Source organism: Lepidochelys kempii, chromosome 1 (genome assembly GCF_965140265.1).
Source record: "Lepidochelys kempii isolate rLepKem1 chromosome 1, rLepKem1.hap2, whole genome shotgun sequence".
NCBI lineage: Eukaryota > Metazoa > Chordata > Testudines > Cheloniidae > Lepidochelys > Lepidochelys kempii.
The window spans coordinates 244,069,831-244,097,351 of record NC_133256.1 but is presented as its reverse complement, the minus strand read 5'-3'; the positions used below and the strand labels follow the sequence as shown (position 1 = coordinate 244,097,351).

The 27,521-nt window shown below is 38.3% G+C and overlaps 1 protein-coding gene across 5 annotated transcripts in view; it reads right to left on the bottom strand.

The window, feature by feature from the left end:
• Positions 1 to 7,350: 7,350 nt before the first annotated feature.
• The window catches only part of FGD4 (FYVE, RhoGEF and PH domain containing 4), a 186,309-nt gene continuing 166,138 nt past the window's right edge, over positions 7,351 to 27,521 (bottom strand). For 3 of the 5 annotated variants that reach the window (XM_073321777.1, XM_073321787.1, XM_073321796.1), the window contains 11 exons: positions 27,322 to 27,478; positions 25,055 to 25,193; positions 24,001 to 24,059; positions 23,226 to 23,372; positions 21,102 to 21,274; positions 18,436 to 18,466; positions 18,114 to 18,209; positions 17,595 to 17,720; positions 15,496 to 15,636; positions 14,210 to 14,350; positions 7,351 to 13,872 (listed from right to left, as the gene is read on the bottom strand). In XM_073321777.1, coding sequence (XP_073177878.1) covers positions 13,615 to 13,872; positions 14,210 to 14,350; positions 15,496 to 15,636; positions 17,595 to 17,720; positions 18,114 to 18,209; positions 18,436 to 18,466; positions 21,102 to 21,274; positions 23,226 to 23,372; positions 24,001 to 24,059; positions 25,055 to 25,193; positions 27,322 to 27,478 — 1,468 coding nt within the window. In that variant the 3' untranslated portion in view covers positions 7,351 to 13,614. The other 2 variants (XM_073321811.1, XM_073321805.1) reach the window with 2 other exon arrangements.

Here is a 27,521-nt window from a genome sequence, read left to right as displayed (position 1 = left end):
GCACACCGTTTTTGCAGATCTTTAATAAATATATAAATCCCAGATTGCTAGCTCAGGCTAGAGCAATAGGGCAATTCACTTGCATGCAAATATCAAAGAAATGCTAAAAAGTCAGAGTGTGTTCAAGCCAATCCACTTGTTAGAACAGATCAAAAGGAGATGTTGATTGTATTGTTTTCACCTACCTGCATTCTGTTGTCTGCTATCTCATTACGTGTTTCAGAGTAGCAGCCGTGTTAGTCTGTATCTGCAAAAATTTGTTAGCCTCTAAGGTGCCACAAGTTACTCCTTTAATTTTTATCTCATTACATGTAGTTCCATTGTGTATACCCTGCATAGGTGTGCGCATGGGGTGTGCCCAGGCACAGCCTAATGCAGGGCAGAGCTGGGGGGGGGGGGAAGGGGCTGCGTGTCTGGCTCCGCGCTGAGCCAAACGCTGCTAGGAGCCTCGTGGTTAGGGAGGGCCGGAGGGGTTGGATAAGGGGAAGGGGCAGTCAGGGGACAGGGAGCAGGGTGGGTTGGATACATAGGAGGTGAGATGGGCCGTGGTGCCCATGCTCCACGGTTCGGCAATGTGGGGCACTCTCCCCTCGGGGGCAGCTCCCCCATCCCCGGCGACCCTGTGCGCTGCGGAGAGTCTCGGCAGAGGCAGGGCAGCTCCGCACGCTACCTCCGTCCCTCCTCCCAGAGCTGACCCAGTTCCCAGCTGGGGGGGGGGGCAGGGCGGTGTAGGTCGGGAGCTGCAGGCAGAGAGAGCAGCAGGAGTCTGTCACTGTCAGACACAGATGGGGGGGCATTATGGGGGCAGACAAACAGATGGAGCTGGGGGCAGGAGAAAGGAGCAGCGATTGGTACTCCGGGGCTGGCATAAAATACACAGTACAGAGGGGGCTTCCTTGGGGTCGGGTATAGCAACACTCCCTTCCCCCACAGACCAGACCCGGGCTGCAGCTGGCTCTGTCCATCACTCCCTCCCGCCCCCCACACAACCCTCTGCCCCCCTGGAAGATCCCCATCAGCCCCTATGCCCCCATCACCCTTCTCCAGAGAGCCCCCCCTTTGTGCCTCCAGAGACCGCTCCCCTCCCCCCTGCCTCCCCTGCTTCCAAGCTCCCTACAATCACCCCCGTTGCCTTCCCCCTCTCCTGCCCTCCCCTCCCCTCCCCTCCCCAGCTCATTGACCAGGAGGCTCCCAGACTGTTGGCCACCAAGGCCAATGGGAGCTGCAGCTAAGGCAGGGGGCCTGTTTGCAGATGCAGACCAGCCTGGCTGTGCCCCCACAGCATGGGGCGGGGGAGCCACAGGTGAGCAAGCCCCAGTCATCATCATCATCGCAAGCCCAGCAATTCTCTGGGTATTTAACTTCACTGAGGCAAGTAATTTAATCTACTCTTCCTTTCCAGACAGTTTGTGGCTTTTCTTGTAAGAAAACTTACAATTTCTTTGCAAAGAAGTCCAGTTACAGTTTTTCACTTGAGAAGTATATTTTCTGGTTGTTCAGAAGCTCATTTATTTTGTTAACTCAGTTTCATAGGGCATTTTAAAAGTCACTTGAATTGTAACTGTTTTTTTTCCATTGGTCCAAAACCACACGGAAGATGTGCAGATTTTTATTTCTGTGGGCCAAACCATGTAGAAATGTAAATGTCAGAGCTAGAAAAGCTCTGCAAGGGTATGGGTCCCTCAGGAAATTGTCCTCAAGTCATTCATTCTTCTGGGCATTCCATTCCATTGTTCCCTCTTACAATGATAGAGATCAGTGTCTCCACCCACAGGGGAGATGCAGAAGACTGGGCCAACCCTGCAGCCACTCTGCCTCTACCCTTGTTCTCTGTCTGCTCCCTCTACCAGCCCCTTTGGTCTTCCTGGGATTCCCCCTGCCAGTACTTCCTCTGGGTCTTCTTTCTCTGGAGCTTCTCATGAAGTAAAGGTGTCGTTACAGGTTCTTATCTCTGTAATGTATTTAATTTTGATGTATTGGTCCTGGGAATTGGTCCTGCTTCGAGCAGGGGGTTGGACTAGATGACCTTCTGGGGTCCCTTCCAACCCTGATATTCTATGATTCTATGATTCTATTTATTAAGTGTTAATTAATGCACTATGGGAGTCCCCCTTCAACCCTCTGTATAAATTGATCCTCTTCTTTCCATGTGTTTTGCCCATAGGGTTTGCTGCAGCCCTTGGGCAGCCAGCAATAACACCTGCGCCTTTGCAATGGGGTGAAGGAAGGGGATCATGAGATCCCTATTTATGTGATTTTCAAGAAGTGTTATCATTACCCAGGGTACCAAATGTGTTTAAATGATATAAGTGCCTTGTAAAATCCCAAAGCAAGCTCATTTTCATTTCTCATATAATAATCTCATATATAATATACAGACATTTTTCATTAATTCTGTGAGTTGATTTTATTAATTATTATTATTAATTAGGTTACTGGTTTTTTTCAGGGTGGAAAACAGCGTGCAAAATGTTCGCCTTTAAAAAAAAAAATTCCCTGGATGCACACCCTAATGAAATGTGCTGTGCACGCCTATGATACCCTGTAATTAGCTAATCCTAGATCAAAGGTATATTTACTTGATGTTTAAACTTCATGAAAACTGAGGAAGGATTGTTTGGATTGTTGTAACTAAACATGTTGTGTATCTAGTTGGATTGTCCATCAATCAGGACTGGAGCTAACTTTAAAGCATGGATCATTGTGTTTGACAATGGGAAATCCACAGACCCAGTTTGCATTTAATCAGAGGAAAAGCCCATGCTGGAGCCACTTGTCAGATTGCCTCCCAGTGAAGACACCTATAAGAATGGATCCAGGGAGCAATCCGTATCTCTGGATTCTGACGGGGTGGAATACTGAGTGATTGAACAGAGATACCTAGAGCTATTCTAGGTAACCCTGAGAGACTTCTGGAACGCTAGCAGATTACAACATCTTTGTAGAGTTGCCAGGTATCTGGTTTTCAACCAGAATGCCTAGTTGAAAAGGGAAAGGAGTACTTGTGGCACCTTAGAGACTGACCAATTTATTTGAGCATGAGCGGAAAGTCCAGTAGGTGGCGCAGTGGGGCTACGGCTGGCTCCACGTGGCTCCCAGAAGTAGCTGGCATGTCCGTCTCCTAGGCGCAGGGATGGCCACAGGGGCTGTGCACTTTGCCCCCACCCCAAGCTCCTGCTCTGCAGCTCCCATTGGCGTTGCCTGCAGGTATGGGCAATGCACAGAGCCCCCTGGCCTATGCGCCCAGGAGCTGGACATGCCGGCTGCTTCTGGGAGCCGCCTGAGATAAGCACCGCCCGGCCAGAGCCCACACCCTGCACCCCCTCCCACACTCCAACCCCAGCCCTGAGCCCCCTCCCACACCGTAACTCCCTCCCAAAGCCCACACCCCTCACCCACTCCAACCCCCTTGGCCCCAGCCTAGAGCCCCCTCTCACACCCCAAACCCCTCAACCCCAGCCCCACCCCAGAGCCCACACCCCCAGCCAAAGCTCTCACCCTCTCCCGCACCACATTCCCCTGTCCCAGCCCAGTGAAAGTGAGGGTGGAAGAGAGCAAGTGATGGAAAGAGGGGGGCATGGAGTGAACTAGGGGGCAGAGCCTCAGAGAAGGGGCAGGGCAGGGCCTGGGGGAAGGGTCAGGGCAGAGCAAGGGTGTTCAATTTTGTGTGATTAGAAAGTTGGCAACTCTACATCTCCGCTATCATTTTGGACTTACAAACTTTGACTCACACGTTAATGTATTTTCCCTGCTTTCACCTCTCAATAACTCATTTCTTTTTCTTACCCAAGAAACCTTTAATTAGTTTACTAGAGAAAATGGCTGTCAACTTCGTTTTTGGTGTGAGCTCCAGAGTATCCATTGACCTGGGGTAAGTGACCAACCCTTTAGGGTTGGGAGAAATCTAACGTAATGTGAGGTGATTTTTGCTTTTAGTAAACTTTCATCACCAATTCCAGTTTGTCCAGGTGGTAAAGAGGCGCTGGACAGCCTAAAGGGCCTGTCTGTGGCTCCACGGTAAGACTAATATAGTGATCCAGGAGCACACATTACCAGCTTGGTGAAATCTAATTATAGAATGCACCATCAGTTTGGGGCGTCTGCCCTCTTTTTTAAACAGTCTGACCTGAGACTGGCACTTTCAGCTGTAAGCCATACCTGACAGTATGACACTCTAGTACTGAATCTTGAGGCACCATTCAGTTAATCTCTTGCCCAGATGAAAATTGACTGCTCAATCCTACTTTTTGGGGGGTCTCCTAGCAGTTTTTGGTCAGCAGTAATACTCTGCCTCACCCCATGACTACTTAGCTTCTTTAGTAGCCTCTTATGAGGAACTTTGGCAAAGACCTACTAGTTTACTGACACATTCCAAGAATTCAACAAATTAAGGAAGCGTGATTTTCCTTTGCAGAAAATATTCCACCACCTTCACCACAAACAATTCGTTTAACTTCTACTGGGATCTTGAATGAGAGCCACCACTTATAGAAGGAATCTGTTGAATATTGTAATATGCCAACCATAATTTTATGTTTAGTCAACCTCAGATCACTGCATTTGTATCAGTATCACAGCAATGAGTGTACTGCATTTTAAAATGTTGATTCTGAAAATTGTCAAGCTGCTGAGAATCTCAAAAATAACGACAACTGCAATCAGTGTCTGTTGTTCCAAGTCATGGTCACATATTTGTAAAGATGCCCTATTTGACATGGAGTCAGAGCAATTGGAAATCCTCATGACTCAGTTCCAAAAGTACACTGTATGCTCAGCAGAGGGAGCCTATAAACCCTTGAACTGAGGTCTGAGGGCTTAAACAGAATTGTGAAAGACCTAACAGAGCTTGGTCATTGGGCAGCACAATAGCAGATTAAATTCAGTTTGAACAAATACTGAGTAATTAGTTTGGGGCTGGTGGAGATGCTGAGTGGGGGCTGAGGGGAGTTGCAGGGGCTAGGTTGAAACAATGGGCTAGAGGTTGCTCGCTGCGGGGGGTGCTTCTCTTTGCCCTATCCCTCAGTTCTGAGGTGGAGCTCCTTTAGGTTAGCCCAACAGCCTTCAGAAGCTCTGCTTATCTTGCCCCAGAGCTGAGCACGATGAGGGTGGAGGGAGAAAAGAGTGAGACCTCCACTGTAGTTCAGCTTGAAGATGGATCAACAGCAGATTGATGATGTGGAGAGAGGAAGTTGTTCCTCTCTTCTTGTCCCCCGACTCTCTTGAGTTTTAGTGACTATGGTAGGGATTCCAATCATCCAGGATTGTCCTGGAGTCTCTAGGAATTAAAGATTATGTCGTGTAATGAAACCTCCAGGAATAGGTCCAACCAAAATTGACAACCCTAACTTCTGCCAGTTTTTTTTCTCACATGGTGGCAAGTTGTGATTGAGTGGGGTGTTCAAACTTCCTTTGAATACCCCAATGGTAAAACCCCCTTGTTTATATGACTACTAAGAATACCATCTGCAGTTACACTATCAAACCCTCTATCTTCTAGATGTAAATCAACCATTAACTGCTTGGGGCTGGGAAGAACTTTCTTCCATGTTATTGCAAAGTTGTAAATTATGGGAACAATCAAAAGCTAGAGTACTGTGTCCACTTCTGGGTACCACACTTTAGGAAAGATGTGGACAAACTGGAAAGAGTGCAGAGGAGATCCACAAAAATGATAAAAGGTTTAGAAAACCTGACCTATGAGGAAAGGTTAAAAAAGTATTTTAAAAAACTGAGCATGTTTTGTCCTGAGAAAGATGACTGAGGGGTTACCTGATAAGTTTTCAAATATGTTAAGGGTTGTTATAAAGAAGATGGGGATCAATTGTTCTCCATGTTCACTCTAACTAATAGTTTGCACAATGCAAATATGTAGAAAAATATTTGTTAATGGGAGAAAGTGATTTTTTTATGATAACAGGGTATTAAACTGAGTTTTGCATGTTTAATTTTTTTTTAAATTTAAATTTTTTAGTGTCTTTTGCTTGAGATAAGTGGTCTCATGCAGGAGACCTCCTCCAGGTCTATAGGGACCACATGGAATTCTGCAGAATTCAGTTTTATTTATTTATTTTTACAGTAAAAATACCCAATATGCCAATTCCATTAAAGGACCTGAACCTTTCTGCTAGGTGACTTCATTGCCAAGGTGACCTCTGACCTGACATACCCATGCTTAGGTAAGTGATATTGTCTAGAGAAAATACATTTCAATGCTTGAACATATTAAGTTGATGACCCTCTTTTATTCTTTTGCCACCACACTTTGGAATGGCATTCACGATATAACAGTTTTTGTAGTAACAACATAACTTAAGAATGGCTATACTGGGTCAGACTGAAGGTCCTTCTAGCCCAGTATCCTGTCTTCCGACATTAGCCACTGTCAGGTGCCCCAGAGAGAATGAACAGAACAGGTAATCATCAAGTGATCCATCCTGTCGCCCATTCCCAGCTTTTGTCAAACAGAGGCTAGGGACACCATCCCTGCCCATCCTGGCTAACAGACATTGATGGACCTATCCTCCATAAATGTATCTAGTTCTTTTTTGAACCCTGTAAAAGTCTTGACCTTCACAACGTCCTATGGCAAGGAGTTCCACAGGTTGACTGTGCGTTGTGTGGAAAACAACAACTTCCTTTTGTTTGTTTTAAACCTGCAGCCTATTAATTTCATTTGATGACCCCTAGTTCTTGTGTTATGAGGAGTAAATAACACTTCCTTGTTTACTTTCTCCACACTAGTCATGATGTTATAGACCTCAAGCATATGCCCCCCCCTTAGTTGTCCCTTTTCCAAGCTGAAAAGTCCCAGTCTTATTAATCTCTCCTCATATGGCAGCTGTTGCATACCCCTAATCGTTTTTGTTGCCCTTTTCTGAACTTTTTCCAATTCCAATACATCTTTTTTTGAGATGGGACGACCACATCTTCACTCAGTATTCAAGATGTGGGCATAGCATGGATTTATATAGAGGCAATGTAGAATTTTCTGTCTCATCTATCCCTGCCTGCGACTTAACTATCTTGAGCAAATTTGTATCATCTGCAAAATTTTGCCACCTCACTGTTTACCCCTTTTGAAGTAATACTTCAAAATAGCTGCATATCATCAACCAGAATTTATGTTTGTACAGCATCCACATGACGTTTTGCATTGGTTTAACATCGCATATTAAGTTAAGCCATGACAACTTTCTTATATAGACAAACCCTTATTCTCCAGTGTCATCTATATGCTAGGCATTATACTTTAAATAATTTATCAGCACAGCAATAAATCATGGAAAGATAGTCAACAGTACTTAATGATGCTTTTATTTTACAGCATACAAACTAAGTATTCAACAGGAATTAAAGTGCTTAATTTTACAATACACCAGCTCCCATCTTTATGACCAAATATACATATGTTACAGAAAATATATACAATATCTGCAAATATTTTACATTCATATATTTCTTGACCAGAAAAATTGCCACTTATATTTGCACAACTTAAATTTTGCCTCTTTTTTGAAATTTTGCAATTCAGTGTAAAATCAGAGCAAAATTTACACCTCTTTGAAACATTAGGGTTGGGTTTTTTTTAATTAAAAAAATCAGTTTCTTCCAAATTAAACTGAAAACAGTGTTTTCATAATTGAGAGGTTCTAATGCACTGCATGTATAGCGGACATTACACAGTAGGGCTGATCCAACTCCCACTGAAGCAAACAGTCTAACTCCCATTAGCTTAAGTGGTAGCAGGAGATATCTTACTGTATGTAAAATATCCTTCTATTGCAAATTGTTCCCTATGTATAACAAACTTTCTCTCCTTCCTCTAAACGTTATGGCACCTCTGTGTAAAAGAGGCTTTGACACAGTTCCCTACCCTTTCTTGAACATTGCCACTATAAATAGTTAATGAATTCACAAGGATAAACTATAAATTGAAGTAGGTTAGTATCACACATTGACAGAAACAACATGTTTTATTCATGGAAATCATCTGCTTTTACCATTTTGTCGAGAAATAAAATCTACATTTATTTGGAGGGATGGGGATGACAATGTCATGAATAAATGTGAGAATAATTTAATGAAGAGGCAGTACGAAAACCACGTTGAATATTTAGCTGAATACTTATACTGAATATCAGCTTGTAAATCAGTTGGAAACAGTAAACAGGCAACTAAAGTAGATCTACTTATGTATTGATTTTTATCCCCTTAAGGTATATACAATTTTGTCAAAAGACTACTTATATTTTTAAATCACAGTGTACTTTTGATTGTAAAATGCTGTCTGAATCAGATCAGTCTATTATAATTGTCTTAAAAATATATGTTAATTAAGCCTCCCTATTGTTTTATAAAAAGGAGAGAGGACTAAAAAAAGCAATCTGATTGGCATATGTAAATTTCCATCCAAAGAATATATTCCGCTACAGTCCAATTGGTCAGAACCATATTGGTAAGTTAACTGCCTCTTACCAAGATGGCCATGAAGTAGATAACAGCTAGGATAAAACAAGGTCTCCTTTTTATAGTTCATTTTAAGCTCATCACAAACACTATAGAGTTAGACCCATACACACCTTGCCAATTTTTTTTTTTAAAGGATTCTGCACATACAATTGTTGGTATTGCCCACCCCAATTCTTTATTATTTGAATTATCTGCCTGAAAACAAATAATTTGTTCTCAAGGACTTCCACCTACTTATTCTCACCTACGCCATTGTTAGTTGTTTTGGAGATTGCAATAGTGTGATAGAGGGTTATGAACTTGATCCAGCTCCCACTGAAATCAATTTTAAGTTGGCTCTGGTCCTATGAGTCCAGGTGAATGGCAGTAGCAGCAGCACATCTAAAGATCCCGGTTGTCATGTGCATGCCTTCAGAGAATATAAGCCAGACATAGAGCTAATGTAAAACATCAGAGCTGTTTAGGCACCATGGGAGCTATGCCAATTGACATCAGCTCAGGATCTGTCCCTACATGCTTTCATGGATGGGTCTCAAATTCATTATTTAGAATTATTTCCATAGTTAACATTTTTAAAACTTCCTGTAAGAAAACAGGTGTTCTTAGACCTAGAACTCATAAAAAAAAGTGAAAAAATGGCCACTTTTTTTGGAATTCCATGTTTTCCTTTTGAAATTAAAAGTTTGACCAACTACAGCCATAGTAAAAATGGGGAAAAGATTTAAAGTTTTTGAAGTTTTCCCCATCTTTTCAAGTTTCAAAGTTTTGACCACTCTACTTAGACCCTGTTTGAATCCTTGTCTGTAACCTCTTCTAAAACCTATACAGGCTTGGGGTATGTGTTCTGTATTTAGTTTCTCTGCCTCAATTTACCCCATATATTAAAATGGAAGGAATAATACACCTCTAACCCCACAAGGGTATTATGAGGCTTATTAAAGGTTAGTAAAGAGCTTTGAGATCCTCTTTGTAAAAAGCTGCAATTATATGATGTGCACACATACTTTACATATTTTCAACATTCCACTCCAATGGGAAGAGAATGTTTTCCTTTTTCAGTGCTTGCTTTTTGCAAAAAATATTTTCCTGTCGAACTGGGGTATTTAAATACAAAAAATACTCCTGTCAAAGTCAATAGAGTTGAAGCTGCAAGATGCTACAGGCTTTAACAGCCTTTAATCGTTCAAGTGTAATTACATGAAGCCATAATAAAATAGATAGGAACAGTAGTACAGAAATGTTTAAGACATATTAAAAATAATGCAAAGGGTTACCCAAATGAGATTCTGTGCTTGCAGTCATCAGGAAAAATATGTTGAAAAAATAATGTAAATTTTACCATTATTTGCCAAATAAATGTGACTAAAGCTTTTTGATTAGCCATAGTTCTGGTGGAATACAGAAAAAAACCCTTAAATATGACAAAAACAGTAAGTAGTCAAATATCTGATAAGCTCTAAATTGCACAAAAATATCCTCCATCACCTAAAACATTTTAAAATGAGCACTTCTCGAATATAGGGATCACAAAGCTTAAATACTGTAGCTAAGGCATTCAAATACATAATAAATGAATGCCCATTTGTCACTTACACATATGTAGCATCTCTTCATGCTACTAAAATTAAACATTTATCAATGTTTTCTTTAGGGAACTTGGTTTAAAAAACTCACTCAGGGCTGAAATTTGGACACAATCTAAACTGTTGGGTTGGAAAGAATTTTTTTCCTCCATAATTCAAATGTTCTAACGTCATGGGAATTAAAGCATAGCAGTTACCACTTTCAGTTTATGTCTTTGCAGTCAGAACATATACCTTAAAATTAAACAGAAGCTTTCGCATTCGGGTACGTGGATTAGCCTGTGAGGTACTGGGTAAAAATACTTGGAAGAGTTGTCACTGGGTCCAGAAAAGCAACCTCTCTCCTTCACTGTCTATATCTTTTTGTCCAGAATGGTTGGCCCGTGTTTATACTTGTAGAATGCACACAACAATAAAATAATTCTTGCTTTTCAGAATCTCCCATTATGTGCTGACTGAGAAGGGAATAGGCTTTGAGCAGACAGTTTTATGATAATAAAATGAAATAAATTATTGGGTCAAAAACCTAATTACAGATTTACACAAACTTTAATGGCTCAAAATGAGCTAATATGGACCAGGAATGAGAAAGGGACCAGGTACTGGAACACCTGACTTCTGATTCTGGCTTAATCCCTAATTCAGAGTCTGATTTTGGAAGAAGTCATTTAGGGCTTGGTCTTTCAGAGGTGCTGACTCCAACAACTCCAACTGAAGCGGTTGCAGGTACTTAGCCTCTCTCAGAACAGTCAGACCCTAATCTCTTTACTTCTCAGTTTTCCCTATCTAGGAAAATGGGGAAAATATTGCCTACTTATGTGCCTCACAAGGAAGACTGAGTTAATGTTTGGGAAGTGCTTTGAAAATATGAAGCACTTTATTAGTGCTATATATTATTATTTCCAGTCCAGATCATCCCTTCCTGTGGGAGGGGACAAAGGAGAATAAACCTGAGGTTTTCCTTACATGATTCTTTTCTATTGGGTGGGTGAGGGAGTTGTCCATTCATGGAACAGGTCCTGAAACCTCATGTAGATTCTGCATGATCCATGACTTCCAGGGTATTGGCAATGATATTCCCACTCAAGATGCACTGACAAGGCTCTCAGAAATCAGCAGTTGCCTTGGGAACTCCTTTTGAAGGCAGATCTCCACTGAGGAGAATGGTCATGGAAAGATATAATACTGACCCCCAGGTACTTCTTTCTGGCCAGAGCTCAGCCTATGTGTTTCCATGCCCTAAGCCTGGATGTCCCCAGGAGACAGTACCATTTGGGGAAAGAAGGCAATGCTACTACAGAGGAGGCCAAGTCACGCTGCACTTTCTGAGTGAGATGAGCAGATCCATGCGTTAGTTTGCCCCTGTACACCAGCATGAATCTAAGGGTATGAGAGGGCCCAACTTTAAGGGACATACTATGAACTGTAGAAGTGGTTTGAATTTTTCTACACTGCCAAAGGATTTTTTTTTAAATAAAATAAGTTGTACACTATATACTGCATTAAAATAAAGTAGTGAACAGAATTACATGCAGAGCAGTCTAAACTAAGTGAAGACCAAGGGACAAACACTGCAATGACATACATCCTGGGCAACTTTACGAGGCCAGATTCTGATCTTGCTTGGGTAAAAATCTGGACTAACTCCACTGAAATCAGAGGGTTACACCAGATTTACACTAGTACAACTGAGATGAGAATCTGGCCCACTGAGTTCAGTGAGGGTGCATAAGAGTTAGCACAGAATTTGCTGTGACTGCCTTACACTCACCCTGGTCTCCCTAAGTATTGGGCAATACAGACAGATTTGGGATGCACAGAAGTAAATGACATTAAGTGAATGACTATACACAAGTACAACAGTTGACTGAAAGATAATCTTTCACCCTCAATGATAAAAAAAAGTAAGATCTGTCAGAGTGACAAAATAAATTTGGGGGGTAAAGTAAATCTTGATTCAAGTTACTGATTTTTATCTAATTGTAAAGATGGATCCAGAGTTTTGATTGCGTCTATCCCCCAGAGTTTTTGAGAAGACTATCTAAATCTGAATTTTGTGACTTGGGACCATCTTAACTAATTGCTGTATTTTAGAAAATAAAAGATTTCATTTGGTTTTTTTTAAGTCAGAAATTGATTAACTTGTTCTATTAGTGAGCCAGTCATTGCATATGCACTATAAAGACTTATAGTCCATCTAAAATGTTACAGAGAAATCCTCTTATAGCAGAGTCATTTGTCCCTACATAAAAGACTATTAGAAATGAAGATTCATCACGGGCCCAATAGTCAAAGCCTGACTCACACAGGTAAGTCTTTATTCCCAAGAGCAGTCCTAGTGAACTCAATAGGAGTAAGGACTACTCATGCAAGTCAAGAATTGCAGGATCAGACTTTATATCTGAGTTCATTCAAAAAGGCTCTAACATACAGTATGATGTATAATCCTTGCAGATAGTTTTTAGTTATCACTAGCTGATGCAATATGTGTATTTGTGAAAGTTAAAACACTTTAAACACGTACAAGTGTTCCAATGACCATAAAGGCAAAAAAAAAATATGATCCCAGAAGATCATTTAAGATCAGGATGTTAATTGCCAAAGCACATACTGTATTTTAGAAAGGTAGCACCGGCACCTTAAAGATAACAGGCACAGAACCAAAAAAAAAGAGAGAAGACTACTCTTTTTTAAAAACACAGCTGGAATTCACAAATCCATTACATGCCACTTAAATTACTGCTATTTTTAAAAAATTCATAATGTATAAAAATAAGATCAGTAGGTGTAAATTAGTTAAATCACTAAAGAGTGATTTTTTTCAATTCAGAACCCTCTGCTTAATTTGCAAGAGAAGACATGCTTTATTTTAAATAAATTATAGACTAATAAGAACCTATGTACTGTCATGAAGCAAAATCAAGTACAATTTTTTCTAACACTGTACATATATTGTACTTTTATTTTAGCAATGAACTTCTAAACTGAAACAATTAGATTCTTTTCCTGATAAACTGACAAAAGCCAATTATTATAAAAGCAATTTGCATTAAAAAAGTGAATATAACATATGTACAGCATTGTGTAAGTAATTCTATAAACTAGATACAATAAACCAAACTGTCCCAGTATATTTCACTACAGATCTATTTTGGCAATGTGGAGGTATATCTTTTATACTGATAAAGTCCTAACATGTAAAGGATACATCAAATATCCACATTCTTTATTAAAGTAGCAAACTTTAACCCAATAGCAAGTGAATCATACAATGCAATTTACTTTGAGACAAACAAGAAGTACACTAAAGTTAATAGGTTTTGTTCTTTTAATGGCATTTATGTTTTTTTAAAAAAAATTCTGTGGAATGGGTCTGTACATTAACTTCATTGACAGAACATAAATATAAGAAAGTGATCTCTAAATAGATCAGTATCTTTTCAACATAAAGTGCTAAGAGATGCATGTAGTCATTAGGAGAATTTGCTTCTTTTGCTTGAACAAAGAAAAATTAACCAAGAATCTGACTGGATTATTTTAAAACAGAACGTGGTCTTGAGCTTCAGCATTCGGATTTTTTAGAAGATTCAGGCTGCTCCTCTAAACTCATCTGCAATTCATTTTGACATTCCGGTGTCTCACCTTTGACAGCTAAATGGATGACTTTCAACCATTTTTGTTTCAGTTCCTCGCTGTCTGCTGCAAAGCTGTGTACAGATTTGGACTGGGTCAGTTTAAAGCTATGCGGGAGGTCAGCACTTCTTGGAGTGTCATCTACTGCATAGCCCAGTAGTGGAATTGTAGCCAAAGCTTTAACATCCTAGGAAAAAGAAATAAATCCTGATAAAAACCTACTGTGGTTCACAATACACAGGCTGAAAACAACTCCTTGACTATTCCCAGACCTGAAGAAGGGCTCTGTGTAAGCTCAAAAGTTTGTCTCTCTCACTGACAGAAGTTGGTCCAATAAAAAAGATACCTCACCCACCTTCTCTATACATCCTGGGACTGACACTGCTACAACACCACTGCCTACACAGATTTCCCCTTATTCTCACGTTACATGTCTTTTTCCCCAGATGCCACAATGGGGCAAAGGAGTGAGGGGGGTGGGAGGGATTTTCTATTTATTTTCACTCTGTTTCCTCGCTACATACCTGTGGAGCACCATACATGTATAGCACGAGAGCTTCATGTTTAGGAATAACACACCAAGCTTTCTGCCAAGGCTTTGATTTTTCCATATATTGAAGAAAGCTACATATGACACTGTTTCCAGAGACTTCAGCTGATTCAATCTGTGGGGAGATAGTACAAAGTGTCAGAAGGAAAATATTTTCCTTAAGAAAAACTCAAGTTTTCATGATTTTGACAAGAATGCATAAAACAGAACAATTAAATACAACACCATTAATAACAATCTGTGGAAGTTTCTCAGAGATGTTCTAAAGTGCTAATGAGGAGCCAAATCCTGACAAACGTCTGCTGAAGATCATGAGAGTTTGCCTGATTAAAAACTGAATAAGGGCCTGAGGGTGTATGAAAAATAAAAATGTATCGAGATATATATTCAACCTCCCACCCTTAAATATGCCCAATCTGTCTTGCTCCCTCCAGAATTTTTAAAGTGCATGGCAGAATCACCCTTAACTCTTAATCTACGTCCACCAATGGTTGGTTGCTAGATTCTTTAATATCTGAAACAATCTTTCTGATTTCTAGCATGTCTACCATGAAGGCATCCAAATGTTACCAGCAACCCATCACAATTATGCTCCTCTTTTGGCATTCAAAATTTTATGAAAGCATCCAACAGAAATGTATTTTCAAAGGTCATATTGGAATGCAACCATTTTTCAGTCAATTTTTCAGACAATCAATCTTAGGTCAATTTCTCTTGATGTTCACCCCAATAGAAATCTATCTCAGCATGATATGTTTTTGCTAATATTGAGAGATTTACTGCTACATAAATTGATCAAAACTAAGTCTTGTTACGGGTATTTTGAATGTCATCAGAAATATCTGAAATTCTCTTCATTCTGGCCACAAATTTCAAAGATATAGCATATTTTGGGGTTTTTTTGAACTAGCATACTGAAGATATATATGGTGAAGTCCAGTAAAAAAAATTATTCAACTTTGAGGATACATATTCAATCTGATTGGCTCAGAGATAAAGAGTAACTTTCACTGAGTTCCATTGCAGCCAGCTACGATGATTTACCTAATTGGCGTACGCAATCCGATTGGGTGGCCTTGCTCCAAACTTCAATATTGTTTATTTGTGAAGTGGTAAAAAAACAAAACAAAACAACAGAATTTTACTGGCTCATAGGACTTTTCAGCTAGTGATGAGCCAACAGATTCTTATTGTATGTAGCAATAGATGCCCATGCAGGAATTTTACAGATTCAAGTATTTCATTCTTTAAACAGCGTACCTCCAAGATGCCTTTCTTTTTCTTTTCTTCACTGTCTGTGCAACCCATTATAATCTGATAGCAGTCCTTACAAACTTTGTTCAATTTATTGCCATCGTATTCAAGATGAGCTTTATAATCAGAACATTTCCAGCAAACCACCTTAGGAAAAAGAAATAATAGATTAAGCAAGAAAAATTACCAGCAAAATCTAATGATCAATTTAAAAACTCCTAAAATGTAGATCAAGTGAGGTGTAAGTGCTGTCTTCTGACACTGGCAATGCTATCTATCATACCAATTGTAATTTAAAAGAAAAACAATTTTTAATTATATTTCACTATTTCTTGAATAAGTGAGTGCTTTTTACCTTTCAAATTGCTGGACTGAATAAAATGCGTACTAGGATTCTTTTAACTGTTCTACAATTTAGGTCCTGATTCAGGAAATCACCCACATTCAGGATGGGTGCTTACACAATGAGCTTGACCTTAAGCACATGTTTAAATCTCACTGAGGTCAATCAGAGCTTTCAAATTTATATCTTCACATCAATATTAAGGACAACTTGAGTATAAGATAAATTCTCCTGCAGAAACGCCCCCATTCAGTTTAGTCTTGTGGTCCTTTTTCTGCAGGAAACACTCAAGAGGTACGCTTACTATTTCATTCTCTATATCAGTGGTTCTCAACCCATTTACCATTATAGGTGGCACATGCAGCTCTCTCTGTTGCGTGGGGCCACATCCACACAATATATATACTACCTGTATCGCCCAGCATGGGCTGCAGCTGTGTGCTGATTTGGTCACGGGTTGAGAACCACTGATCTATACACTCCAATACATATAAAATGATACCATGTTTTTTGTAAAAGAAATTGTTGCTTTTGTCGGAAACAAACATCTTTTAACTTTGTTACGAAATCTAAGCATACAGCTTCATAGTTTGTTATGAAACAACAACGACGAACACATACCAAGGGAAGAACTGAAACAGTTCCATGTTGTACCCCGACAGTGAACTTTTTTCTTTTAAGTAGACTAAAACAAGAAAGCTAGACTCCTAAAAGGTGTAGGAGGAAAGTCTTTTATTGTAAACATTTTTCAGCAGCAAATATTCCTCTGAGGAGAAAAAGAAGCCCAGCATGAAAAACAGAAGAGAGTGAAAATAATTTTTTTTTAGTGGTTGTAGTAGCTAACTGGAATAGTACATAAGCGGTACTATGTATTCTGCACTCTGATATACCACCAAAACAAATGTTTTTCGTTGGGCCCAACCCATACTAATCTAGATCATAAGGTCTTCAACCAAAACCCCTAATGAAAAGTAAGTGAGCAATATTAAGTATCATTTCTAGAAAAGACTTCTGGCAGCAACCTGAATTAGCCTTTAAAAATATATTTATATCCCCATGAAACAACATTTTAAAATGAAATGGAAGGACATGCATTAGAGAGAATACAAAAAGAAGTCAATTAAGAATTTCCTGAATCACCAATCATGCGGAAGGAAAAGGAATGATCATAAGTTTAACTGGGCACCTCTAAATTGGAGGAAGCAACCCAAAAACTAATAAAAGAGTTAGTGCTAATCAGAAAGAGCTAATGACAATGCCTGAAGCATAGTGCAAAGCACAAAAGCGAAGTTATGAATGCAGTAAAGGCATGTAAATGTACATTATGCAAAATCACCCAGGATAAACTCTGAGACTAAGATTAAAATTAGGCGTTGCACCATCACTTACTGGAGAAAGAAATAACTTACTGGGAGATGAGGGAAGAAGCACGGTAGTTTTGCTCTATTTATAGTGCATCCCAAGGTGAGTGCATAGGTCATAGTTGATCTAGTCTGGACTGATATTTCAGGTATTTTGCATATCTTACACATTTAGATACCTAGCTCTGCTAAGAACAATTTACAAGAAATTCTTTCCAGCTTCTGCTCTGTTTTTTGGCTCACCTAATAGAGCTGCTACTTACAAACCACAAAGGTCACAGCTGAAGTCTCTGCTGCAGTAACATGAACAACAACCAGCTACCAGATGGGGACTCTAAACAACTGTTTAGATCTGTTCTAGAGTCTGGTCACCCAGCTAGCAGATGTAGCTTTGCACTTACATGTCCACATGCTCGACAATGATGCCTTCTCCTTGTCAGTGCATTGAAGGGCTCTTTGCATTTCATGCACATTGTTACTTCATTGTCTCGGATCCATCTTGGTGCTCTCTTCCCAAGCTCAGCCTTCTGAAGAGGGAAAAGAAGGACAATTGTGCAGTATTTTTAGTAGAGAAAATAATTATTCTCTTCCTCTGGAAAGGACATGGCAAAGCACAGCTCAAGCTATGTTTTGAAATCTACGCAAGAGATAGCTAACAAAGAATCCAGTCAAAGATTGTAACACATTGCCGAAAGGACACTCCATCATTCATTTTAGAAAGAACAGGATTGTTTATAAGGCATGGTCTGGCTCATAAAGGGAAATGGTTGACCAGCAAAATGATTACTTTGTAATTCCATTTCTAGAAGAATCCTAAGCCTGAATATGCAGCATCTGACACCCTCCAGCAATATGCCATTTGTAACTGGAAAAGGACAAAAAGGGCACCAGTTGTACAAAGCTACAGTAACTCAACTTACAGAAACTTCAATGGGCATGTCCTCATATTCTTTTGCAATGGCATTTCTGAAGGTTTCATTCCTCTGATGAAAAGCTTCTATGGTATTCTGAAGAGCCTATTATAAATACAATGGATAAAGGTCTCAAACATACAAATTTAATAGACTCTTTGAAATTAGACTACTTAATGACCAACAACAAAACTACCAGAAATGTGAATTAATTACGATCAGCATTTAATTTCATCAGAAGTTAATATTTCAACTTAAATACCACAGGCACAGCCCAAAAATAAAGGTGTTTTTTTTTAATTAAGGAAAGTCAAAATGTAGATGTGTTTACCTTTATCCATTCTTCCTTATCTTGTTCAGAACTAAAACAAACATTGACATATTAGTATAAAACTAGCTTAGGAAACATTAGCTCATGGTAGTTGGTGAATGAAGCTGTAACTTACAAAAGAAGCAGAGAATTTGAAATGATTCCAACATTTATAAAAACAGTGTTCATGAAACTGTCCAGTTAAAAATGGATCAGAATCGTGGTTTGAAGTCTGGTAAGTTTAATGGACTAGAATTAAGTTCTACGTGAAAGATCATCTTAAATGCACTCTGTAAACATATATAATAATGGCATTTCCAGCATTAAGCTTTCTTAAAGCACAGTGTATAAAAGAAACAGCACACACATTTCAGTGTGAATTTAAGATAGCTGTAAATGAACCAAAATGGGAGAAACTGCATCAGTATATATCAACTTTTCCCTGCAGCTCCCTTCCTCAAATTAAAGTTAAGTAAACAAGAGCAGAAATAAAAAGGGTTGACATAATAGGGTGATACTATCTAACAGAAACAAAGGAAAGTTTTGTTTTAACACCATAAACCAGGCATCCGTATGTTCCCTTTTATTCACTGGCGTAGGTGGTCTTTCGAAGACAACAGGGCCAAGCATTTTCCACCCAGAATCTTGTACATTAATTGTTTTCAAAGCATCTCAATAAGGCCTCTAAATTCAAATCCTATGAAAACATGCCTTGTACCCCAAGTAAATACACTACCGTAATCTGGTGATGGGGTAAATACAAACCCAATTTCCTATGAATTTTGAATCAGGAAAAAAAAGACTTGAAATAGTGTAACCCACACACCACCTGGGTGTGGTGTTCTGTCCCATCTAGTGGCACCGAGACCAATTAAAGAGAGAGATGAAATGAGTCTGCTCTACAGTCTTAGCTAACAGCCAACTGGCTTTTAGCTTATGTAGTAGGGGCTCATTCACTAAATTCCAGAGGTCCCACCAGGGTCTGTCGGCGTTACAATAGCACCACAGTATTTTTTGTTCTGCTACTCATTTAACACTTCCTCCCCTCACTTTGATGAAGTAAGGTGCATACAAAAAGAATTCTCACTCACACTCACACAATCCTTTTGATTTTTCCTACTGCTGGATGGGATGTGCAGGTGAGATCACATACCCATCTATGGTGAGAATGCCTCCAGTGTCACTTCTATATTTTGTAATATTACTGCAACTAGCAATAAAACTAGAATCCAAAAATAGAAGGACAGAGTCCTGTTCCTCATTCTTTACCGTCTGTAAATATTGGAAAAATGAATCTTCTAATTAGATAAAATAATTCTCCCTAATCCAACAACTCAACTAACTTTTAAAAGTAGTATGTAATCCCCATATCAGACAAGCAATCCCTCCATGTAGGAAGTGATCTACTATCTATTTAAAAAAAAAAGTGACTGAAACACTAAAATGCACTCAAGCAGTAATCTGAAAATAAATATATAAAATTATCTGGAAAAGGGAATTCCTGGGGCAAACTAAACATTTCATCAGAGCTATGACAAGTTTATAGGATGAGATTTATGCATAGGATACATTAAGAATAAAGTATGCATCAACTAAGATTATTTTAATCTCACTGATCTAGTTTTAGGGTGGCATTTTTGTACATATTACTTCACAATTTTGAATGAACTTTATGAAACACACCCTAAAATGTTCACAAAAACTAGACAAGTTTCCCCCCTAAACTAAATAACTTTAGTGCTAATGAAAGTACTAACCACCCTGGAAGTTGAACAAAATAAAAATAGTTGATAACTGCATTTTGTTCACAGTCACAAAATGCTTTGCACATGTGAAATGCAGCTGCCTCCAGGTGGAACACAGTCAACACATTGTATGGTGTTACTTCTGCCACCACACAACAATTTCTGACCAGTAGGATATGTAATAAAAAATAATCTATTATTGAATCAAAACATTAAAAGACAAATTTACCTTCATGGAAGAGTCCTAATACAATTTAACACAAAATAACTTTTCTATGGGTTTTGAATCATCCTACAGAATTGACAATTGTATCCCTGCCATCAAATTATACTGGACAGTTAAAATCTGTATCAAGATTATAATTTTCAATTACATTTTAAAGCTTTTAAAGGTAATTTATACAGATCGGTTACATTTTTAGAGAGAGCAGTGTTATAATTCCTCTTAAATTATAGAGGATTTTTCCATAAAGCTAAAAAGGCAGATGACCGCGAAGCGTTTGTTTATTCACAGAACATATACAACGTGCACAAAAAAGACCACAAAAACTTTTCTACAGTTCCTGACAGTATGCTTCTATCATGAACTGCAAACACCACTGTTCAGGATGAAAGGTCACTTCTGCACGCGGGTTTAATCCTTGGTCTTTCTGCAGAGGCTGTCAACAAGGGTTAAATGTGGCAGTGATTTCTGAAAAGAGGAAACTTATCCACTAAAACAGAACTAGGCAACCAATTTATTCAAAACGGCCGAACAGCAGTGAGGACAATTTCTAGGTCCACCAACCTAGGCCATTTTTCAAATTAAAGGTTTACAAATAAAAGGCTCACAAATAAAAGGCTCCATATCACCTTACCAGTTCTTCAAAATCGACCAGTCCCACAATTCTCCTCTATTTTTATATATTTTTTAATGCTTCGAAAGTAGACCACACCTCTTACCTGGCCTGCAACTCCAGTGTTCGCTCTTTTCCAGACACCTGGAAAGTGCATGGATACTCTTCATTGTGTGTTTCTACAATCTTCATACCATCAATACCAACCCTTGTTCGCACGGAGTACTTGGATCCTACCAAACTGAATTTGGGTACACAATACAGCAACATGTTGTTGAACTATTAGAAAAAAGAAAAGAAAAAGGACACATCAATAACAAAGAAAGGCAAGTATAATATATTAAGAGATGAATCGCATTTATCACCTTACAAAAACAACTTGAGGGAGACTGTGATTAGGCTTGTTAATGTCAGACAAAATAAAAATGGAAAGAACTGATACTATGGATAGGATTTAGAAATAAAATTAAAAGCCAACTAATTGATACATTTAAAAGCCAGCTACTGCATATGTACAGTAATTTTCATAATGTTTATAATCAAATACACTGAGTGGATGTGATGTTTAGCAACACTGTAAGCCTTTTGCTAAGAGTTTTCCAAGCCGATTTCAATATACTGAACAACTGCGTAAATAGATTTTTTAAAAAAAATCTTTATACTATAAGAGCAGCAAATTGACTCTGAAGGAATTTCCAGTCTATTGTGTCAACTCATATAATGGTAGATTTCTGTTTTTTCTTCACAGTACTTTTTTTTTTTTTAAATCAAAGTTACATTGAGAATATGTAAATCCACAAAAGGAAGGGAAAAATTATATGAGGCCAAGGTGGACAAGCTGAGGACATCGACCTTCTTTGTAAAGTGCTTTGGTTTCTACTGGAGAAAAGCACTATATAAGAGCTAGGTATTAGTATCATTTATTATTTGTAGCTTTTAAATAATCATTGTTTAACAGCCTAGAATTTCAGCCTAGGAGGGTATCCACTACTATGAGTTTGTGCTTTTGAAGATTTAAAATCAGATCCATAATGGTTGACAGTTTTTTCTTATTATTAAAACCAGAAACTCATATTTTTAAATGATGTTTCATAGAAGCATAGTCTGGCACATTAAGATGACTTAAGACCTTTTTAATATTTCTTAGTGCTTCAGAAGTCCTGTTGACTAGGGGCTTGCTTATCTCTGGAGCGCACTTTAAAACCACTCTCAAGAAAAGCATCATTATGGATTTCATACAATGGCTGGTGAAGGATTCAATATGATTCCTTTGATGGTCTAAGCCACATTCATGTCAACTGAAGTCTATATCACAGATATGGCACATCTGAACTTTTTATGTCCCTCATTTTAATATCATGTCTAGCCCCATTCAGAGACTTTTACTAATCATTTATTCCTCTGCTAGAAACACGGGTGAGCAGAAATCCGTCCCTCAGAAACTACATACTTTACTAGCCAGAGAGCATGAAGCATCCAGTGGCCCATACAGCAAATGGCAAAAATCAGGGCTTGAATTTGCCATTTTAATATATTGGCAGCAGTGAGTTATATCAAATATTCCACAATGGAATTAATGAAGAATCACTGATGGAGTCCAACAGTGCTAAGATAAAGATAGCACTGAGTATGTGAACCAAGGAAATGTGATTAGGTAAAGCAATGAGAGCTTTTGAAAAGAGGGTATGAACTTTCCAGGGGTACTAGTTTCTTACAAGGCTATGTGACTCATTTGGTCACATCACACTCAAGGATTTTGAAGGACATCTAATAATTACTATACCTGTAACATACATGCATGTTCAATCAGACCACTTGATTAGCTAAATCTACTGCTATAAAATACTATTCTAATAATATCTAATTAGAATAGAATCTTAAATACTTTTGTTTCCAAAATGTAAGCACCCCAAATACAGTAGTAGATTCTATCAATAGAAATGACTAGCCTCCATGGTAGCTATAGCAACTAAGAAAGACCAATATTGCATTTACTCTGAGATATGTTACTGGACCCTGGTTTAATTCTATTTGAAACATTCTTTTCTAAATGATTTTTGTCATTTTTCAGCAAGCGTTGTGGGTAAAATCTCGGCTCCAGGTGAAGTTAATGGCAAAATTTCCCCATTGACTTAAATAGAGAGAAGATTTCACCCTTGCTTTCAGGCAGCTCCGTGAAATTTGAAACAAGCCTAACATCACTCACACAAACACAGGTTTTGATACTTACTAAGAAAAGGTATCGTTCTTGGGCGGATGTATTACGAGCAGCAAGTTTAAGGATCTGTCCTTCTTTTATCAGCTCATTTGAGGGGTTGACAATATCTTCCTCTTCTCCCAACATCTCATACACCTCCAACAACTTCTTTAGATTCTCCTTTTCAATTAAAATAAAACTACATTTATGAATAAGTGATTTTGCCAATGTAAAATGGTTTACCTGAAGCTTATGTAAGAGTCTGAAAACCGCTAGTTTAAAAGAATATTTATATATAAATTGCCAGAACCAGATTGTATTTGGGCATAAACTGTTTCTAGTAATCTAATTTATCTAACCAGTATTTTAAAATGTACTTATATAGAGTGCTATTTCATGTCCAAAATATTTTACAAATATTTAATGGTTTATGGACCACAACATCCCTGTGAGGGAGATAAGTATTTTCTCCATTTTACAGGTGCAGAAACAAACACAGAAAAGTTAAGTGACCAGTATAACCTCTTACTGGCAGCCAGGAATAATACAGAGAAATCCCAATTCCCACTCCCGAGTTTTAGTTACAATATCATATTTTATCAAGCATTCCAGCTGACAGTAAAAAGGACAATATAAATAGCAACATTTTGGAGCAAAGAAACCAAAGTTTATAAGTTTCACTGTTTGAAAAATCTGCATTTCATATACCTGGTAAAATTCACAGAATTTCCTAGCTGTACATGCTACTTAATACACAAGACTAAAAACAGAGGATTAAAAAGGGGAAAACCCCACAAAAGCCACTTACCATTTTTCGTATAGCACTATTGGAGTGACTGGCTGCTGTGGAAATAATTTCCAGGGATTCTAGATGGCACCGAAAATGAAAAACAAATGAAAATACATTGTTATTTACTATAGTACACAGACTACTAGGTCGAATGGCATACTTGTAAATTTCATATGAACGTCAACCTTCTCAAGCCCCAAAATTGTCAATAAAGTAAGGTACAAGTGTTTTGTCCAACAGGGTACTTTTGCCTTAATTGAATGTAAAATATAATAAAAATTAGAGCTAACAGATTAGATGCTTGAAAAGCTTAGCAGGAATCCTTGCCAGTTTTAATCAATTATTGTAGGGTGTTTGTGGCATGAATCGCAAAATTCATGAACTTGAGTACTTGTACCCAAAATATGATTCTGAGAATCATGGCTCCTTCAATCAGGGAGCAGAAACATGCAGTGTGATCTACAGAGCCAACCAAAACAGCTCCAATTTCAAATACTTTTAAGAAACTGCTCCAGGCCAAGAATTATTTGCAGAAGCTATTTGATCAACAATTCTGAATAATAAGAAAAAATATGATCTATTTTGCATAATTTATACATGAAAAATGATAAAACTTGAAAATGGAATCTATTTTCACAAAAAAATAGCTGAAATATGTATTTTAAAAAAACAAAATATGGATCCCATTTTCAAATTTTTTTCCAGCAAAGACCATTTCTATATAAAAAGCCACACAAAAGTGGGTTTAAATGCCAAACTAGCCTTCTCCTAAGGATTGTGCATATGGCATAGTTTCAGAAAAGGGTGCAAAATCATGTGAAACAAAAGTAGAATTTTTGTGCTCCATGACAGGAAGGACAAATTGTAAGTTTCACTGCTCTAATGCTAGCCTAGAAATCAACATAAAATATGGGTCATTTTTCAGAGACTCTTACAACTCTACACTAACATTTTCCCTGCAATAGTGTTCCTTTACCTCATTTTTATTGGGATAGCTTTAATTTATAGGGTTCTTTTATTACTGTTTTCTTATTGCTATATTAAGTAATCACACAATCCATGAAATACTTACTTTCAGCATCCTTCCAGTCTAGGGAATCTTGAGGCAGTTTCCTTAGGTAGTCCTTTAGTAGCATCTCATAGCGTGGAATGCGTTGTACTGGTTCTAGCATATGATGTTGCAATGTCAAACTCCCACAGACTTTTTGTGTCTAGGAAAATGTAAATATATTTAGATACCACAGTTCAGACAATATTTTTCCATAACTTAGCGTGTGATAACACAATATAAAGGTGTGACTGACCTAAATTCTAATAAAATAATTAACATTCTTTCCAATGACTTTAAAAGCAAGTAAAGTTAATTATTGTAAAGCAGGGAGAATCACTGTATTTATTTTCTTTGTATCAAGCAGAAAGAATTTCATAAATAGGACCACAAATGATATTGCATTTGAACTTAATTTTTCTAATAATATCTGTAATAACTGATTTTAAGCATCTAATTCAGTTAATAAGGGATAAACTGAATTTACCATGACAAGTCATAAGATCAGGGCATATTCTTCTGGACTCTAATATGGCACACATGTATGACAAATGCTGTCTTTCAATACATAGTTATACATGATGTAAAAACAAGGGTAGCTATTTTGAGAAAAATAATGTCTGTTTACTTCCATTTCCTTAGAAAGGAGTAAACTGTAGATTAGACTAAAGCACACAAAAAGAAGTCCCTTATTGAGGGCCACACATTCTGCTTAAATTGCACCACACTGCAGGAATGTCTTATTCCTTTCCTAAACTTCTAGTTGGTTGGTCTGTAGGCTGGAAATGATATCCATAATTAACAGAAAAATCAAGAAGGGGCCCTTGGAGAGGTGAAGTTACAGACTTTTCCAAAGAGATACATTTCCATGACTGACTGCTTCTATACCCTTCAATTACTCAATTTTTAGGATTGTAAACGTACTTCCTAACTCAGGTGTTTTGGAAAACTGCAGGTCATGTCAGCCAACATGACAAGTTAGGAATTTAGAGATGGGCAAGTATGTAATTGTAAAAAAAAAATGTTATTTACTTTTTAGTATCTTTGACTGACAAAGCAAATTCATTGGTCCTCGTGTTTTAACATTTATGCTTTGATCGATGATGCGTTTCACTGGAGAGGAAGGATATGGGAAGGAAAAGGAAAACTAGGACAAAATTAAATGGACAAAATGGAACCCTGACTTGCTTCTAAGGGACCAGAAAAATAGATTGTGTTATGGAATGGTCCACCCAAATACCCCGTGAGAATCTGTTTCATTACAAAAACAAAAATCCCCCTGACTGCATAGCCCTATTTGTCACCTAACGCTCCCCACTGGAACTCATAAGGGGTATCAAACAATTACAATGCATACTTGATGGAAACCACATCCTGAAAGAAATCTTTCCCAACCCTCTCTTCTGGGCTTCAAACAATCCTCCAGCCTATCCAAGCTCATCATCAGAAGCAAGCTTCCCATAGACCAGGAAACATCAATTCAAAGCAGCACCAGACTCTGTGAGAACAACAGATGCAAAACCTGCAGACATAACTCCACTGCTAAAATGATCAATAGCCCCCCCAACACACTTTTCAAAATCCATGGTTCCTATACATACCCATCGCAACATTGGTATACCTCATCCAGTGCATCAAAGACTCCAACAACAACTACATGGGTGAAACCAGACAATCACTATATTCTCAAACAAACTCGCATAGAAAAATGATAACAGACAAAAAATAACCTATCACCCATGGGTGTATATTTTTCACAAAGCAAAGCAATCACTCCATATCTGACCTCTCATTGCTCATCCTCATAGGAAACCTACACAACTGCTTTCAAAAGACAAGCCTGGGAACTTAAATTCATAACTCTGTTGGACACTGAAAACCATGGACTTAACACAGACTGTTGTAATGAGCCATAAAACCAATTTGTAAAACACCCTACTGCCTGCTCACCCTTTACTTAAAATGAAGTGGGAAGTTGTCTCCTACTGTGTGTGTGAACCCCTTAGACTTGTCCCACCTTGTATTTAGCTCAGACGCTCTGGTTACCTTCTCCAGACCTGAGGAAGAGCTCTGTGTAGCTTGAAAGTTTGTTCCTTCCACCAACAGAATAAAAGATAAATAAAAGATTTAATAAAAGAATAAAAGTTTCCAATAAAAGATATTATTACCTTACCTACCTTGTCTTTCTAAGGGACTGGATATTTAATGATTTAAAACGGTCTTTCAGAAATATAGAAAATGACACATACACACTACTTTGTAGCTTTTCAAGAAATAGTCTCCTACATTACCTGAATGTCCTGAATAATGGATTTGAATAGAGGTGACCGCTCAGTCCACGTTTTCACCAGTTCCATTGCATTATCAAAGTTTTTCACATACTCTCCATACATCTTGAGGAAAGGAGCTAACTTCTGCAGAATATCTCCAATTCTGGGGGTCCCAGTCCTGCAGAGCAAGAGGATTGAATCTCAACTTCACAGCAAATAAG